Source organism: Thunnus thynnus, chromosome 17 (genome assembly GCF_963924715.1).
Source record: "Thunnus thynnus chromosome 17, fThuThy2.1, whole genome shotgun sequence".
In the NCBI taxonomy this organism is placed as follows: domain Eukaryota; kingdom Metazoa; phylum Chordata; class Actinopteri; order Scombriformes; family Scombridae; genus Thunnus; species Thunnus thynnus.
In genome coordinates, this window is record NC_089533.1 from 1,531,531 (window position 1) to 1,550,949 (window position 19,419).

At 39.7% G+C, this 19,419-nt stretch overlaps 1 protein-coding gene across 3 annotated transcripts in view; it reads left to right on the top strand.

The window, feature by feature from the left end:
• Positions 1 to 9,952: 9,952 nt before the first annotated feature.
• The window catches only part of LOC137200776 (MBT domain-containing protein 1-like), a 33,124-nt gene continuing 23,657 nt past the window's right edge, over positions 9,953 to 19,419 (top strand). For 2 of the 3 annotated variants that reach the window (XR_010932079.1, XM_067615407.1), the window contains exons 1-8: positions 9,957 to 10,145; positions 12,673 to 12,934; positions 13,386 to 13,519; positions 15,555 to 15,666; positions 17,128 to 17,207; positions 17,299 to 17,416; positions 18,072 to 18,206; positions 18,888 to 18,976. Coding sequence is in view for 2 of the 3 variants with exons in the window: in XM_067615407.1 (XP_067471508.1) it covers positions 10,125 to 10,145; positions 12,673 to 12,934; positions 13,386 to 13,519; positions 15,555 to 15,666; positions 17,128 to 17,207; positions 17,299 to 17,416; positions 18,072 to 18,206; positions 18,888 to 18,976 (951 nt within the window). In the remaining variant the exon portion in view is untranslated. Of the gene's footprint in view, positions 10,146 to 12,672; positions 12,935 to 13,385; positions 13,520 to 15,554; positions 15,667 to 17,127; positions 17,208 to 17,298; positions 17,417 to 18,071; positions 18,207 to 18,887; positions 18,977 to 19,419 lie in introns of all 3 variants that reach the window. The other variant, XM_067615408.1, reaches the window with a different exon arrangement.

Consider the following 19,419-nt stretch of genomic DNA (forward strand, 5'->3'; position numbering starts at 1 on the left):
TGTGTGTGTGTGTTGCAGGTGTGTGTGGATCTACCTGACTTTAAGGTTAAAGGCTTGAAGCTCTGCAGTGAGCAGCTGCAGCTTCAGTTGACCCTGAACCGAGAGACTCTCAGTGATCTGTAGGAGACACACAGATGTTCTATCTGTCAGTTGTAGCAGCAACATCTGTGGTACAACCACGTGTTTAGTATAGTAATAGTATCTGTAGGAGGTTTCCATCTGAAAGTAGTGCAAATTTTAACCAAATTGTCAGAAAATCATCAAAAGAAAATGGTGCTGTTACTGTTGTGTGAATATCAGGAGATAAACAGTAGGTGGCACTAACAGCCAACCATAATTAACCCAAACATCCTGCAAATCAGCCACCGAATTTTCTGTTTTATGGGTTAAATCATGTCTACTTTAAATCCTGAACTAGCCGCTCCAAACCAGAGGTTCCAGATGAATCTGAAGGATCACAAGATGATTAAAAGGAATACGAAAGAAAAAATAGATTTACACAAAGTTACATAAAGAGTGCAGAATTGATGCCACATAAGTACCAAATATAAGCAATATAAAGTATAAAATGCATTAATGATAAAATAACACAAAAATACAACCAACGAGGTGCAAAAGCATCAGCAGCAGAAATAAAAGGTGTGATGTACAGATATGGTGTGATGGTGTGTTGAATGACGTGTGGTTGGTATAGAAATACTGCACATGATCAGTGGCTTATAGTGACATGTAAGTAAATAAATGTCGCACACCAGAAAATCAGTCTAAAATATTGTACAGTGGCGTCTAGCAGTGAGGTTGCAGATTGCAACCAGTTGAATGACCCCTCCCCTTCCAAACCTGTAGGAGAACATGCAAAAAACGTTAAAAACATGAAAGGCCCTCTCTAGAGCCAGTGTTTGGTTTGTCTGTTCTGAGCTACTGTAGAAACATGGTGGTGCAACATGGCGGCTCCATGGAAGAGGACCTGCTCCCTCTGTAGATATAAAGGCTCATTCTAAGGTAATAAAAACACAATGATTCTTATTTTCAGGTGATTATATACTAATTAAAACAAATTTATGAATATTATATTCCATTTCCGCCAAGTCAGTTCTACTAGACGCCACTAAATTCTACACACAGGAATAGTACAGCTCTCAGCAGTAATGACTTTATGAGCTCCTCTTCTGTGGAACCATCTTCCTGATTCGGTCCGGGGTGCAGACACCCTCTCTACGTTTAAGAGTAGGCTTAAAACTTTCCTTTTTGATAAAGCTTATAGTTAGAGCCGACCAGGCTCGCCTTGGATCAGCCCTTAGTTATGCTGCTATAGGCCTAGACTGCTTCCTCCTCTCCATCTGTATGCATTCATGTAACATCAATGCATGTTACTAACTTTGCTTCTTCCCCGGAGTTTTTTGTGCTTTCTCATCTCGCAGGAAACCCTGGGTTGCAGGCTGAGCCTTCGCCGTCCTTCGCCGTCCTGTTGGCGTCCTTCCCTGGCTATTGCTACTTATTGTTATATTATGATTGTTGTTATTCTGTCCCCCCTCCTCCCCCTCCCTCCTCCCCCTTTCCCTCTCTCTTTCTCTCTCTCAACCCAACCGGTCAAAGCAGATGGCCGCCCACCAAGAGTCGGGTTCTACTTGAGGTTTCTACCCGTTAAAGGGAAGTTTTTCCTTACGTGCTGCTCATGGGGGAATTGTTTTGTCTCTATAAATTAAAGGGTACGGTCTAGACCTGCTCTAAGTGAAAAGTGCCCTGAGATGACTTTTGTTGTGATTTGGTGCTATATAAATAAAAATTGATTGATTGATTGATTGACACTGGTCCTTTGACCCGTCGCAAAAGAAGAGGACACGAGATGACGCCATTAAATAATAATTAAATGAAATGTGACGTTTCTGTTAGTTTCATGTATTGATGTGAGGAAGGTTACAGTCTCCTCATCATCGCTCCACACAGATCTGATGTTTTCAGCTCTTTCATATACGTCATCATTTATTCACTCACAACTCACAAATCTCTGAGACGAATCATCTTCTGTTCTTTGGTTTTGTTCTGTTGTTTGTTGTTTTCGGTTCAGGGTTCGTCTCTGACATTTCAGATGTGTGTCAGACTCGTCTCAGCCTGTCTGACCTTTAACAGGTTGATGGGTAAAACCGGTCGAGATGCTGCATCTAAGTCACCTTACCTCCTGCTTTGTCCCTGATTTTTGGGGCAGAAGAGTTTCACTTATTTATTTGATTTAGCGTCACTGAGCAGTATGATGTCCTCTGTATCATCTCTAATTATTGTGCTCCTTAAAGCTGCATGTATGTGTTATAAATGTACAGCACCTCTGTGTAATTCAACAGCAGATGTTTCTGCAGGTTGTTGAGACTGAAAACATTGTTAAGAAAGTTGAAGAAAAGCTGAATTATTAATCATGTAATATGTTCTCTGTCCTGCATTAACTCTGATGTGTTATAGCATCCTTTGGAAATATTTTATATATTTTAATAATTTCATTTAATTTTATTTCACATATAATCCCACATTATTCCACAATAACTTTATTTGATTTAATTTCAGTTCATTTGTTTTATTTTAAATATTCCACTTCACTTTATTTATGTTATTATTATTATTTGTGTATTATCTGTGTGTTTACAGTTTTTGTGTCCTCACCTGCTCCTGCAGCAGCGACACCATCTTCAGGTATCCGTCCAGCTCTTGGAGGTCTCCGGGACACTTCCTGTCCAGCTCCTGCAGGATCTGACACTCCAGCTTCTGATTGGACGCCTCCAGACACTGCACCTGTATCCACCAATCAGAGGAGAGGGGCAATTATGAACTCTGGTGGTCTCTCACACTCACCTGATGTTTCCTCTCGTTTGTGGACGATCTGTCCGTCTTCAGTTATCCAAGCGTTTATATTTTAATCTTTAGAGCAGCAAATAACAATAATACTGAAAATTTTCTATGAAATATAGATTATTCACTCAATGATTAGAATAGTTTTAAATTGCTCAGAATAAACTTTATTGACACATGCAGGGATTTTGAATAACATTCACATTCAACACAAAATATCAACGAATTATAATTCACATTTAATAAATATATATTCATATAATATAATTAAGTGCATTTATATCTGCAGTAAATGAAACTACAGATGACTTATCATATTTCATCATTATTTACCTTTTATCAACTCTTAATGAAATTAACTGTTTCAGTCAAGGCAGAATTCCACCGAGAAATCTGTTATTTTTATGTTTTCTTGCTCTTTAACAATAATCAATAATCACTTATAAATATCAGATACATTTTTGTATTCCTATACTGCTGCTGGATCAATCGAGGAGAGAAGAAGAAGGTTTTACTGTGTTTTCATCTCATGCAACAAAGAATATGAAGTAAAAACAAACACAGTGTAATAAATCATCACTACATCAATACATTCTTAACTCCAGTGTTCCTGTGCTGCTGCTGGCTGTGTTTATACTTCATGCTTCTCCTACCTGCTGCAGGTACGATGCCAGCCTGCTGTTCAGCTCCTGCATGGTGAGTTTGTCTGTGGACATGCAGAAACTCCTGCTGCCATCTGGAGCTGCAGCATCAGTGCTGTAATGCACCGCGACTCCGTGTCCATGATGAGCTGGGTAACCTGGAGCCGCCCGGGACGCTTTGCTCGCATGGAGAATCTGCCAAGGTGTCATCTCGTCTCAGTCACTGACAGCTGCTTATTTATGTCTAAATCACATTTGGATTCTCTATTTTCTCCACATACATTCTCCTGCAGCTCTTTAAAGCACAATTTAAGCTTTAAATTCAGGTTTTGCTGCTTTGTTCTGCAGCTGTGTTTCTTTTACCTCATCCTTTAGCAACTATCTAAACTCCCCCCGCTCTGGATCTGAAACCTTCAGGTGTCCCAGAGGGCGTTTCTATCGCAAGTGTGTCAGGACGTGATGGAGCTCACATCTTTAATTTGCATTAACCTTTAAACAGTGATATTAAGAACAGGTTTTGGCAGGAAGACAGCTGTGACCTTCATGGCATTTAAGTTTAGAGCTCACAGCACACATTCATTTAAAAAGTACAAGTAGAAACCTGAATGTTTGAATCCTGTTACCTGAGGGCCAAACAAGACCTGTTCAGTTAGAGAAGCATCATCCGGTGGAAAATAAAATCTTTTGTGATCTTTAAAGGTCAGAAGCGACGCCTTTATTTCAACACTCAGAGTGGAGTTTCTCTTAAACACTGACAGTATTTACAGTAGTACGCTGGCTTTAAATCTTACTCTGGTTTCGATCATTTATGTGACATGATAAACCTGGTTATTACAGTATCCAGATGTCTGATTATCGACACCTGAAGATTTACCTCAACGTGAACTCTGGCTGGATCTAGGCGGGTGCAGATTCTTGTCACGGTATCAAACAAACAAGCGAGTAGGCAGCTAATTAAGGTTATATAAAGACAAGTTTTCCTTTTCTATCATCTCAGTTTCTCTGATCATGCAGCCTCAACAGTGACCAAAATCCACAGTGTGTCCACACAGTCATTTAAAAGTCTGTGTGAAGCTTCTATTCAGCTTCAGCAGTCTGAGTTAGTCATATCAAGTGGATATCTGACACATTTACAGTCTTTTTAGCATCAAATTCCCTCTTTGTGTTTCCTCGGACAGTGTTTCCCTGTTGAGCTGCAGGTGGAAGTATGGTAACAAAAAGAGGAACTTTGGCACTAAAAAGACTGTAACGTTGAAAGATATCTACTTGATTTGACTCATTTGGACGCTGAAGCTTCATATTAGCTTCAGAAGGAGGACTGTGGATTTTGTCCTCCATCACTTCCATTGTAAGGTCATTATGAAGGGATCTTCTAATGGTCAGTATGAACAGGAGGAATGATTACAGCGAGAAAAACATGCAAACAAACTGCAACATGTGCAGAGATTTAACTGAAATGTCGGCCAATTGTGTACAAGAGTAACGACAATAACATCACATCATTAACGTGGATGAGATGGCTGCTTGCAAACAGTTACGATAAGTTCCTCCCAGTTTGGCTTAAATAGAAGCTTTTCCATAAATGTCCAACAAATGTGAAACTTTCTCGTCTCTTCATTGTCGCTCGTCGCTGTTGTTGCTCTCCTCCATGTTTATTGTTACCAGACTGTAAGGTGCTACATCACATGACCTGGCCTCCACAATCACCTGACCTAAACCAGCGGCATATGTGGGAATTCCTTCAACACTGTTAACTGTAAACCATCCAGGTGACTATTTAATGAAGCTGGTTATGACGTTGCCAACAGTGTACAAAACTGTCATCAAAGCAAACAGTGACTACTTTGAGAAATCTAAAATATGAAGAACACTGTGGTTGGTTTAACACTTTTTTGTTTACTACATGATTCCATATGTGATATTTTATCATTTTGACATTTTCAGTTTTGTTCTTCAATGTAGAAACTATTAAAAATAAAGAAAAACCCTTAAATGAGAAGCTGTGTCGCATCGTTTGACTGGTGCTGTTCATGTTGGTGTATGTTTGTGCTGGAGTGTGTTTCCTCAGTATCTCCAGTGTGTTGGGAAAGCATTACGTAACGTTTTATTGATCACAAACCAAATACTGTCCCTGTCTCACATCCAAACTGCAGCTGCCACGTCTTCAGGCTGAAGTACCTTAAAGTGCCACTGACGTCTCCAACTGACTCCCATTCAAAAAGCCTCAACTTCTCTCTAGAAATACTGAGTCAATCATTGTTTTCAACGAGTCATTCTGGTCTAAATCTCTGAATTCAGACCCTCTAATAAGTGTGCTGGTGGTCATTTTGGAAATTATACACCTTAAGATTTGAAGACTTATAGTAGCCTTGATGTCTGCTGTGTGGCCGTTGATTGACAGCTGTGATTGACAGTTGGCTCATCAGCTGTTCTCATCGGCTCCGGGACTCACACTGAGTCGGACTATCATTGCAATATTTCACTAAATTTAATATTACTTGATTATAATACCTGCCCTATTAGCACAGTTTAGCTAAAGTAGCTAACGTTAGCGTTCAGTGTTTCCAGTAAGCTAACGTTAGCTTGTGTCCAAGGCAGACTCCTTATCTGGAAGGTCCTGGCTCTAAGATGGCGCCAACCATAAACTGCAACTGTGAATGTATAAAGAGATCTGGATAACACCACTCAGCCTTGCTGCCAATTTCTCCCAGTGGCCCCTGCAGCTCAAAAGGCATTTTCCCCACAGACTTCCATAATAAAAGAGACATCTGCTGACAGGACGCCTCCAACTACAAATAAGGTCAATCATGACTCTTTCTATTATGATTTTTTAATCCATGAAGGTTTTAAATTTGTAAAACTTTTCTTAGGCTGAGAAAAGTGATTTGAAAATCCATGACATCATCCTGATGTTAAGTCCGCGGGCCAAATGGGAGAAACTCTGTTGCACATATTCAGTGACGCTAGAAACCGGGAAGCTAGCAACTTTTTTGGCTCATGTGCCAGGCGAGCAGGATGTACGCTGGGCTGTGAAGCCAATTTAGTTTAGCATTTTTTCTGAACACAAGAATTGGAAAAGGAGCGGCTGTAAAACGTTGAATAAATGTTTCTGAGTGAAACAACTCATTTTATTATCCATTTGGTCCGATAACATTAGGAAAGTCTAAAAGAGACGCACGACTAAATTATTTTATCCCCAGTTGAGTGAATGAAGAGCCAACAGGAAGTCAGACGACTAAGCCAGCAGAAGTCTCTACTGAGCATGCTCTGTGGGCCCAAAAATAAGGAAGCATGAGCAACATTTGTTATTTCTTTACAGCCAGAAGTCAATTTCTTGGCTTCATGCACTACTGAGCAACTTTTAAAGGAACTGATGGGGTGCCCTGTTTGAATCTGGTATCCAGTTCTTATCATCAATAAACTGCAACTCTGGATTTCAAACCGGGTCCAATGCAAACCAACAGGTGATGTCACACCTCGCTACATCTATCTTTATATATACAGACTGTGAACACAACTCAAAACTGGACAAAGGATGGGAGACCACACATGAGCTGTAACTGAAAATAGGTTTATTTCATATAAATAAAAGATAAATTAAAAACCAACTAAACACAACAAAACTAAACAGGATGGAAGCCAGGAGAGAGGTCTCTTTTTTTATTTTATTATTTTTTTAATACACACATATATTAAAAACAAACAAACAAACAAACAATGACAGCACCTAAATCAAAAATCACAGCCATGTAAAAATACTCACAGTAAAAGTACATAAGTATTATGAGCTTGATGTAGTTAAAGTATTGCAGTAAAAGTACATAAATATTATGAGCTTGATGTAGTTAAAGTATTGCAGTAAAAGTACATAAGTATTATGAGCTTGATGTAGTTAAAGTATTGCAGTAAAAGTACATAAGTATTATGAGCTTGATGTAGTTAAAGTATTGCAGTAAAAGTACATAAGTATTATGAGCTTGATGTAGTTAAAGTATTGCAGTAAAAGTAGTGGTTTGGTCCCTCTGACTGATATATTATTATATATGACATCATTAGATTATTAATAGTGAAGCATCAGTGTTAGAGCAGCATGTTACTGTTGTAGCTGCTGGAGGTGGAGCTAGTTTACACTACTTTATATACAGTTAGCTAGTTTAGTCCAGTGGTTCCCAACCTAGGGGTCGGGCCCCTCCAAAGGGTCAGCAGATAAATCTGAGTGGTGGTGAGATGATTAATGGGAGAGGAAAGAAGAAAAAACAAAGTTCTGATACACAAATCTGTTTTCAGTTTTTGGACTTTTTCTCTAATCTTTGATTTTTGCTGAAATATTGGATCATTTGAACATTTATTGAAATGAAAGCATGTGAGAAGTTTAGAGGGAAAAATCACTATTTGGTGGAGCTGTTAACAACTCATAGACATGTGAAATGTGACCCCGACTACACACTGCTTTTTGTAAGACGTCAAAAGCCAAAAAGGTTGGAAACCACTGGTTTCATCTTTAACAATGTGTTGTATTTTAAAAGCTTGTTATATTATCCATTGTGTCAAATCTTCATCTGAAAAGTAACTAAAGCTGTCAAATAAATGTAGTGGAGGAGAAAGTAGAATATTTCCCTCTGAAATGTAGAAAGTAGCATCACATGGAAATACTCAAGTAAAGTACAAGTACCTCAAAACTGTACTTAAGTGCAGTACTTGAGTAAATGTACTGAGTTAGTTTCCACCGCTGCAGATCGAGGGGTTAAGATCAAAACCTTTTAGCAATAATCTCAGATTGTTCAGAGCTCTTTTTAAAAAGTATTTTTCCAGAAACATGAGATCATAGGTCACTGTCACATGAAGTGAAAATAAGTTCCCACCATCTTGTCACATGTTTTGCACCTGTTGAGCAACTGGGGTGTGCACTGTGACCTACAAAGTATTTGGTAATGACTCTAATTAAACAGATTACCCGAAAAGATTTTACTTGGCATTGAAAATACATCAAACCAGTCTGGTTGGAGTCCAAAATCCTTCTCCCATGAACTGGTGATTATATTGATCCAGAGACTGAAGCTTCGGATAAAAAAGACAAAAGTTGTTGACAAGGCTCCTAACTGCCTGCCATTAATGTACACTCAGCGTGCACTTTATTGGAACACCTGTGCAATCTGATGCAATCTTATACAACAGCTCTGCCATAAACTTTATGAAGCTTGTAGATTTTCAGTTTTTGTTGACGTTGCCAGAAAGTTGATAATTCTACTGTATGTTTATTATTGAGGTCATAATGGGTGCTGGTGGTGTACTGGAATGCGTCCTGATCCAGATTGATTCAGACCTCAGTTTAAACACAATCACACAGTTGCAGCCTGCTGAAATACTACTTAAATAATAACTCTGGCGATTTTCCATATTTTTCTTCTTATCATCAAATCTCATGTTTGGATCCAAACCAACCATGAACTGATCTACTAACAATTATTGTGTGTGTATCCAAAGCCTGATATATCTTATTCCTCCGTTGTTGTTCAGAAACTATTAAAAACACGTCAGTGAGTCACAGCGCTGCACTGGGTCACATGTTCCTTCATCATGAAGAGTTTGGTCACGTTAGTTTGTTTAGAAACGACTCCAAAGATTAATAACAGCATCACGTTTTCAGTCTCTGGAGAGTAGTTCTGTGTAAGGCAGACGCTACTGAGCATGTGCAGGAACGTACTCTGTGGCGTCATGGAAATACACAAAATTAAAGAATAGAAAAAAAACAATGCAGATAATTTAAATACAATACAGAGAAAATGACTCATACAGTGTGTAACAAAGGTAACAACATTTGTATTTTCCCTGTCAAAAATGTTGTACTCACTGTCAGCTGATGGTCTGTCAACACTCAACTTACCAAATAAATTAAAAGAACATTTTATGTATTTTATTCAATATAATTTAAAAATATTAGATTATAAATGATTTATTGGCTCAAAGGTTATTGGAATTTCAACCTTCTCAACACAGTTGACCTGTCAAAGTCTAACTAATCAGATTACAGCTTAACAAGGGCTTAAGAAAAGATTTTTTTTTTCATTTTTATTATTCAAATAATAATTCGTATGAAATAAAAATGAAAAAATGAATGAATTAATTTAAAAAATAGTGAGTACAATTTTTGTCCAGCAAAAATTCAACTAACCTGACGTGCCAGACGGTTTGTTACATAGAACCATCTGAGAAGTCGTCCTTGGAAACTGTTTGGAAAATGATAATAATGATGATAATAATAATAATAATAATAATAATAATAATAATGATGTATGTTTTTATTGATGGTGTATTTGCATTAATACAGCTTTCGTTTTTTAATATTAGGAACTGAATGAATAAAGATTTGAATTAATAACGTGGTATTAAAAGTGATCAATCTTAATCAATCATACTCTGGTTGTTCAGGTTCTGTCCAGCAGGGGGCGCTGTCGGCATCACAGTCTCATCGGTCCTCTACACGCGAAGAAGAAGAAGCAGCCAATGAGAGATCAACGGCTGCCGTTCCGGCGCATGCGCATTGGAAGTATGATAATTTTGTTGATACGTCTGCCGCTGGGCTTTAATGATTATTTCTGCGGGTTTTAGTGTTTCGGAGCCAGTGTCCCCCCGCGGCCCGAGCTGATGGAAAACCCCAGAGATCTGGTGAGTTTTTCGGCTTGTCTCCTCCGCTGGAACCCGCATTTCCCTCCTTTGTTGTGGTTGTGAGAGCAGCGTTAAACGCTGCTTCAGACACCGCTGACAGCCAGTCAAGCCGAAACTCCGCTGAGAAATCTGGTACTTAAAATTTAACTTGCGCTTCGGCAAGAATTACCAAGTCACTGAAGTATACTTTAAACCGCTTACTTTAAAGTACAATATAAACCTTTAATCGGCGTATATACACTGCAATAAATAGTTTTTAATTCAGTCAAAACATAGCTTTGTTCGCCTGCTGTTCCCAATCTCGTCTCGGATCCCCCCATGTAAAATCCTGCGATATTAGGTTTCCTTTCTTGTTGACAAAGGCACACATCTCACTGACCACAACTGTAAATTCTGTATTCAACCGGACACGACACCCTTTAATTCGGCATATACATACATCATCAAGCAGGTTTGCATTTAGTAAAAAATCACTTTTATTATCGCTGTGCTGTTTTTCCGCTACATTTATATTTATGCTCGCCTCAGTACACAGTGGAGAGCGGCGGCTGGAAGGTGAATAAATCCAAAAAAAAATGCGATTTCATCAACAATCTGTCCTTCTAGGTGCATTAAATGTGCGCCGAATTTAAGTGTGTTTTTAGCTGAGTCACAAACAGCCCGGGTTATATTATAAGAGCTACTCCTTGTTGTCTTGGCTTAAAGAAAGTTAAAATTGACAGAATTGTGGACGTGATCTGGTGTCTGATCCAGTCCAGTGTTCTCACGCTGATACAGCCGCCAGTTGTGGCCGCTGAGTCTCTCTCTCTCTGTGTATTGTCTGCCAGCCTCTCTCGCCCTCTCTCTCCGCACTGCAGTGGTGCTGGCAGCAGGTTGCAAAGCTGCAAACTCAGTGATGTAAAAAAAAAACACTGAATGCAACAGCTGTCAGGTTGGCACGGTTCAGGTTCAGCTGTGTGTGTGTGTGTCAGGTGCAGGTGAAAATCAGATGATAAATGAGCTAAAGTGACTTTGTTGACTCCATGGAAACAGATAACAGATTGGGATAAGCAAAGGTCCATTAGCTTCTGATGGTCCTGTGTAAGTCACCTCCAGTGTGTGTGTGTGTGTGTGTGTGTGTGTGTGTGTGTGTGTGTGTGTGTGTGTGTGTGTGTGCAGGTGGATCTATTGAGAAAGAAACTACATATTGATCTAATGAATAAACAGACTGTTGAAAAGAATAATTAAAACCATTCACTCTCCATTTCAAACTTCCCATGTGGCATTTTGACCAAATAACCTGAAATGTTATAAATATAAATATACTGTCAATGAGATGTGACCTCGGGGTGGAACTTTGATCATGTGATAACAGTTAATCAATAGAAAATTCATAATTTTGATTACAGATTTAACATTTTAGTCATTTTTAAAGCAAAAATGTGAAGATTTATGAATCTTTGTCCTACGTAATCGAACAAACTGGATTTCGGACTGTTGGACAAAACAAGCAAATTAACAAACAACACTATTGATTAGTGTTGTTAAACCCTAACAGCTAGTTGCAGCACTAGACTAATTGATTAATTGACTAATCATTTGTGTCTGTTATAATTAGTGTGATTGTGTGACTGATCTGTGGTGCTGTGAACTCATATATGTGTAATTTGTTCTCAGGAGTCAATAAAACATTTAATTTTTATTTATTTGTATAAATACAAGACTAGAGTTGCAATGATTGACCTATTAATTGATTAGTCAATTGACAGAAGATTTTTCAGCAGCTATTTTGACGATTAAATAATCATCTGAGTCATCTTTTAAGCAAAGATGCCAAATATCTGCAGATTCCAGCTTCTTAAATGTGATGATTTGATGTTTTTCTTTGATCATACATGATAATAAACTGACTATGTTTTTGGTTTTGGACTGTTGCTCAAATAAAACAAGACATTTAGAGACATTTATTTGAAATTATGATGGATTATTATGATTTTTAACTAAATACTGACATTTTATAGACAAATACTGTAGATTAAACAAGAGAATAATCAGCAGATTAAACGATAATGAAAATAATTGTTAGTTGCAGCTCTAAACAAGACTCACACACAGAAACTTAATGCTTTAAAGTAGTAAAAAGATTTGTGTTGGTAAAAATTTCAAAACCCAAAAGGGCTTTTAAAGACCAAATATCTCAAATTTTAGATGTTCTAAGTTCAAGTTTACCAAAGAAGAAAGAAAATATGTCACCACAACATACAGAAGAAAATAGAAAAAAAGAAAAATGTTTCAAAAGTTCATTAAAAAAGTGAATAACCAACAATAATATATGTGCTAAATGTTAATAACAAACACAGTATATTATACAACAGCTAGAAAAGATACTCAGAGACAGAAAGGAAGGAAGAAAGCCACAAAATACAAAATTTAAGTACTTTGTCTCCCCAGATAAACTCTAAAATTACAGTTTAATTGAAACATGTTGATCTCATTGAGACTTCTGATTAAACAAAACATCACTGATTAACACTGACTGCACCCTCAGGTGGAGCGCCCGTCCAGGAAGCGCCGTGACTCCTTTGGGATGCTGGACGGTGCGGAGGAGGACCGCAGCAGCTGCAGCACTGAGTCCAGCGGGGGGAGCGGCGCCTCCAGCCCCGAGGACAGCGAGGACGAAGAGTTGGGAGGAGGAGGAGGAGGAGGAGGAGTACCTCAACTCTCCTCCTCCTCCTCCTCCTCCTCCTCCCTGACTCTCATCAAGACCAACGGGCAGGTGTATACCTACCCCGACGGCAAGGCAGGCATGGGTCAGTATGACAGAGAGAGGGGTCAAGTTTTAACTGAATGTTTAGGAGATAATGAACACAAACGTTTTAGCAAATCAGCCGCCGAATCCATCAATAGATGCTGTTTCTGCTTTAGAGGTTAAATCATCTCTCTTTGGATCAAACCTGATCCTTAAATCTTAAACAGTTAGTTGCTAATTGAAACAAGACAGTGAGCATTTAGAGAGTGGTGTTGTGTGATTAATGAGCAGTCAGGTGCTGTTGCTGCCATCAGACTGCTGGTAGCTGGAAGGTTTTTATTGTTGTTTACTTCAACTTTTCAGTGTCTGACAGAGAAAGAAATGTTGGGACCACAAGAAGTCTTTAATGTGCAGTTTGTTTCATCATCACTCTTTCTCTGTGTGTGTGTGTGTGTGTGTGTGTGTGTGTGTGTGTGTGTGTGTGTGTGTGTGTGTGTGTGTGTGTGTGTCAGCGACCTGTGAGATGTGTGGTATGGTTGGTGTCAGAGATGCTTTCTACAGTAAAACCAAACGTTTCTGCAGCGTCTCCTGCTCCAGAAGTTACTCCTCCAACTCCAAGAAGGCCAGCATCCTCGCCAGACTGCAGGTATGAACACACTCAGAGCAACACAGCTGAAAAACAGTCTGCCTGATTGGATCCTGCTAACGACCTGTACACTACCGCATGTTCATTCACATACATAACGCCTGAAGACCACCTTACAGGAAGCTGCTTTCACAAGGAATCATGAAAAGAAATCTACTGAGGAGTGATTAGACACAGAAAACATCCAGCTTGATTATGGTTCCTTTTTTTTATCAGGGCTGCTGATCTTAACTGGTGTCGGTTTCTGTAATAGATTTTTACGGCTGGGTGGGTGATTGGCCCGAGCAGTCTGTGGAGTTGGTCTGTTAACAAACCAGGAAAGCACAGCTATAATCATCAAAAGGAGAACTGGATAGGGCATACCCTGAGGAAGGATTCAAACAACATCACTAGACAGGCCCTGGATTACAACCCTGCAGAGGAAGAGGAAAGCCGGTAGGCCGAGAAACACCTGGAGACGTTCCACAACTCCAAGACCTGAAGAACATCAGAGTGAGCTGGCAAGAAGTAAAGGCCTGGGCCCAGAAGAGAGTGAGATGGAGAGCTCTGGTGGACGCCCTATGCCCCTCAACGGGGTAAAGAGGATTAAGTCAAAGTAAGTCACTGTTCTTAACTAGATGGCAAAACTACAGTGGCCCTGAAAGCTCAACAAAACACAAGCAAATGAAGAAGACATTGACAACACATGCAAATGCAGCAAAGATAGAAAACGCAAATGTCATCAAATGCTGTTCAGATAAAGATTATAATCTAAAAAACATACACTTTGATTTATCCATCCATCCATTTCCATTGCTTCTCCGGGACCAGGTCACGGTGGCATCAGACTAACTCCCAACCCAGAGGGGTCATTCCACCTTTTCCTGGCAGAGCATCCTGGCCTCAGGTTTGGAGATGCTGACTCTCATCCGGCCGGCTACAAACCATCCCAGTGACTGCTGGAGGTCACGGTGTGTTGAAGCAGAGAAGCAATCCTGAGGTCCCCAAACTGGACACTCTCCTCCCCCCCGGGCTGCACCTTGAGATTCTGTCCATGAAAATCACAAACAGAATCGGTGACGAGGGACAAACCTGGCAGAACCCCATTGAGAACAAGTCTGACTTACTGCAGTTATATAAGGACTGAATGGCTCACAGCCACGGCCCTGGTACCCCGTACTCCCCGCAGCACCGCTCACAAGGTTCCAACACGGTCGTAAGCCTTCTCCAAGTCCACAAAGCACATGGAGACTGGATGTGCAAACTCCCATGACCCCTCAATTATCCTTGCAAGAGTGAAGAGCTGGTCCACTGATCCTCAGCCAGGATGGAATCCACATTCTTCCTCCTAAATACGGGCTTCAACAATCAGCTGGAGCCTCCTTTCCAGCACTGTGGCAGAAGCTTTCCCCGGGAGGCTGAGACGTGTTGAAAATATGTTGACAACATACACTTTTGAACAAAATCTAGCCCCTTTTTAACAGACGCTAGATGTCTTTTCTGTTCTGTTCTGTTATCAGCTGCTCCAACAGTAACTTCAACTACAGAAAAATAAATATATAAATAATAGTGAAAGTTAATTATGTAGCAAAAGGACAGAACTCCCCATGCACAGCCAGTATTTTCAGACAGGTGCTGGTCGGTCGCAGGAACATGGGAAGGGTGAGTGCCAGGGGACCTAGTGGCTCATCTCTCCCTAAGAGTCCAAATAGCCTGTGGAGAAAAATACAAGTTAATATTTACATATTCTCCTTCTACTAATTCAAATATGAGAAAATCATTTGATAAAAGTGCCAGAGACGGTTTTGAAGAAGGCCATTCTACAGCAAAAACCAGTCTGTGAAGTGTCTCCTTGTCTCCTCCGAGACACATTCAGGGGTTTGGAACATCCTCGATGATGGCGGACCTCGATTGATTTCTGGGTGACAGGAATTAGCAGAATAGAAACTGTCCAGTGTGTCTTTGCTCCTTAAACATGAAACAAGCCAAACAAGATGCAGAGTTTGTGTCTTTTAAAGGGGAAGTCTAACCCGATGTCTGTCTCTGTGTCTTAAAGGGGAAGCCTCCCACTAAGAAGGCTAAAGTTCTTCAGAAACAGCCTTTAATGACCAAACTAGCGGCGTACGCTCAGCACCAAGCCAACCAGCAGAGCAGCGTGAAGAAGAGCGGTGAGTCCACAAATACGCAAATGTGGATTTGCACAAACTATCATGAAGAGCTGAGTGAGCTTTTGTTATTTATGACAGATTATCTTTGGGTTTTAGACTTTTGTTAGACAAAACAAGACATTTTTAACATTTCAGAGCTAAATGACCAAATGATTTATCTAAAAAATAATCTGCAGATGAATTGATTATGAAAATTTTGTTGTTTGCAGCCTCAGATATTTAGTTACACTCAGCTGCGTCATGTGAATGAATGTAAATGTTTATATTTATCAATACAATAACTGATAAGAAATAAGTGTTTAAAGATGCAGTTCATTTGTTACTGACTTTACATAAACATCAGCAGAAGGAATGATGCAGTTTTCCTTCAACTAATGTTCTTTATTGAGGAAATACAGACACAAAGACGTGTTCAGTCTGTAAAACCACTAAAGTACAGACACAAAGTTTCTGTCACCACATGATCAGAGATGAAGTGCAACAGCATCTGTTTTGCAATCGTGAAAAGTAACTAAGAACATTTACTCAAGTACTGTACTTAAGTGCAGTCTTGAGGTATTTGTACTTTACTTGAGTATTTCCATGTGATGCTACTTTCTACATTTCAGAGGGAAATATTGTACTTTCTACTCCACTACATTTATTTGACAGCTTTAGTTACTTTTCAGATGAACATTTGACACAATGGATAATATAACAAGCTTTTAAAATACAACACATTGTTAAAGATGAAACCAGTGGTTTCCAACCTTTTTGTCTTTTGACGTCTTACAAAAAGCAGTGTGTAGTCGGGGTCACATTTCACATGTCTATGAGTTGTTAACAGCTCCACCAAATAGTGATTTTTCCCTCTAAACTTCTCACATGCTTTCATTTCAATAAATGTTCAAATGATCCAATATTTCAGCAAAAATCAAAGATTAGAGAAAAAGTCCAAAAACTGAAAACAGATTTGTGTATCAGAACTTTGTTTTTTCTTCTTTCCTCTCCCATTAATCATCTCACCACCCCTCAGATTTATCTGCTGACCCTTTGGAGGGGCCCGACCCCTAGGTTGGGAACCACTGGACTAAACTAGCTAACTGTATATAAAGTAGTGTAAACTAGCTCCACCTCCAGCAGCTACAACAGTAACATGCTGCTCTAACACTGATGCTTCACTATTAATAATCTAATGATGTCATATATAATAATATATCAGTCAGAGGGACCAAACCACTACCTTTACTGCAATACTTTAACTACATCAAGCTCATAATACTTATGTACTTTTACTGCAATACTTTAACTACATCAAGCTCATAATACTTATGTACTTTTACTGCAATACTTTAACTACATCAAGCTCATAATACTTATGTACTTTTACTGCAATACTTTAACTACATCAAGCTCCTTTAAAGTGACCTGTGAGTGTTTTTCTTTGTTTTTGTTGTTTTGTTGATGTTGTGTTTCCTGCAGTTCCCGTGGAGATGTTTGACTGGGGCCGTTACCTTGGTGACGGAGATGTGGCGGGAGCCCCAGTCAGCTGTTTCAAACATGTGAGTCCAACACACAAACACCTCATACCTGCGCTGCAGGTTTTCTCTCATTGTTTATAGATATATATGTAAGTTGTGTTCGGGTGTTCAGGTGTCGATGGGGAAGTCGTGGGGCGACATCAGCGAAGGCGTCCGAGTCGAAGTCCCGAACACTGACAGCAGTCTGCCCATGAAGGTGTACTGGATCGCTGGCATCATCAAACTGGCTGGTACACACACACACACACACACACACACACACACACTTAAAGCCAATTAAAGAGGCTTATAGTTGTATGAGAGAATTGACAAAACTCAATTTCAGCTTCTTCATATCGGCTTCAAGTTGATTTAAAGGTTTTTATTTATCACTTTTAAAGCTTCTCATTCTGACTCCAGCAGATGTTTGTGAGTTGTTGCGTCCAGACGAACACACACGCTCACCCTCCAGTCCTGCGACTGAGCTTTGCTCTTTACATGTCGACTGAAAACTCACCTTTATTCACCAGTGTTTCTGTGTTAAGTGGAGCCCTGTCTCCCTTTGAATTCATTTCATTCATTCGTGTTGTCTTTTTGGATCAAACTTCTTCTTTGTCTTGTCCAGATGATTTCTCTCATTTGTTTTGTTTTCTGTGTGTTTTATTTCATATAATTATTATTACAATAAAGATTATTATAGTGGCCTTTATTGACCTCAGCTGCAGAGTGAAGCAGGTTTTTATTAGAAACAGTTTTACATCAAGTCAGAATTTTATCTATAATTTCTACTGCTTTTATATTTGATCATATTTTAGTAAGAAACCTGTTTTCAGATCTGATTTGCTGTTCGACTTGAACGTGAACATGGATTGATGATGATGATGATGATGATGATGATATGTGCAGGTTTTAAGGCCTTGCTGCGGTACGAGGGTTTTGACAGCGACTCCACCAGAGATTTCTGGTTGAACCTGTGTGTGCCGGACATCCACCCGGTCGGCTGGTGCGCCGCTGGAGGAAAACCTCTGGTTCCCCCTCAGAGTAAGAGACAGAGTCACTGTTGGTCACATGTGCAGACTGTCAGTGGAACCAGGTGAAGGAACGTGAACCAGTTTAGACCTTCAACATATCAACAACCACTAAAATGTTTTATTTTTAGTAGTTATGATGCAGGCAGATGCTGCATCATGTCAGACTAGTGCAGGAACATCAGTTAACTCTGAAACATCTGCTGTTCACATCTGGTCAGTGTGAAGCTCTGCTAACGTCCACCAGAACAACCAGAACCAGAACCAAAACCAGAGGAGGAGGGATACGTTTATATATGTCTGGATGTGCTGAAATTCAAAATGCCAATAAATATATTTGTCAAAAAAAGTGATGAGGAGTCACAAGCAGAGTCTCTCTCCTAAACCACCTGCAAGGAAACACACAAAACCCCAGAGTGTTTCATCTTTTGTAGTAATAACCTTTAACTCGGCATCACAACAACAACAACAACAACAACAACACCACCACCACACATTTTTAATTAAAGCAGGTCGCTGCTGTTTCTGTTACCGGAACTAATTAACTTCAGCAGTCAGAGCTGCAGATGGAGGGAGGAAATGATGTCTTATGATTGGCTGGTGAAATGAAGATGGTGATGATGTTTGTGTGTGTGTGTGTGTGTGTGTGTGTGTGTGTGTGTGTGTGTATGTGTGTGTGTGTGTGTGTCCTCAGCCATTCTGCACAGATTCACCAACTGGAAGAACTTCCTGATTAAAAGACTGACGGGATCCAAAACACTGCCACCAAACTTCTCCTCCAAGGTCACACACACACACACACACACACACACACACGTCAGATCATGGTCATCTTTGGGGACATTACATAGACTTACACTCATTTCCTGGACACTTACCTGAACCATAACCACTGACCCAAAAATCAGCTTTTTCCCAGTTGGGGACACGACTTTTATCCCCAACTGGGCAAACCGTCCCCAGTTAACTGGTCCTAAGTCTGAAATTTGTCCCCAGAAGTAGCCTATGACAGACCATACACACACACACACACACGCACACTCAAATCTTTGGCCATTGTGATATTTTATAGATTTTCTTCTTTACAGATGGCTGAGAGTGTGTTTTCGAACGTTTGACCTAATATTTGTGATCTTCTGATTGGCTCATTTACTCAGCATCTGTGCTCATGTCTGACACTGTTGTGATGATGTTTTATCCATAAACCTGATGAAGGTCACACAGAC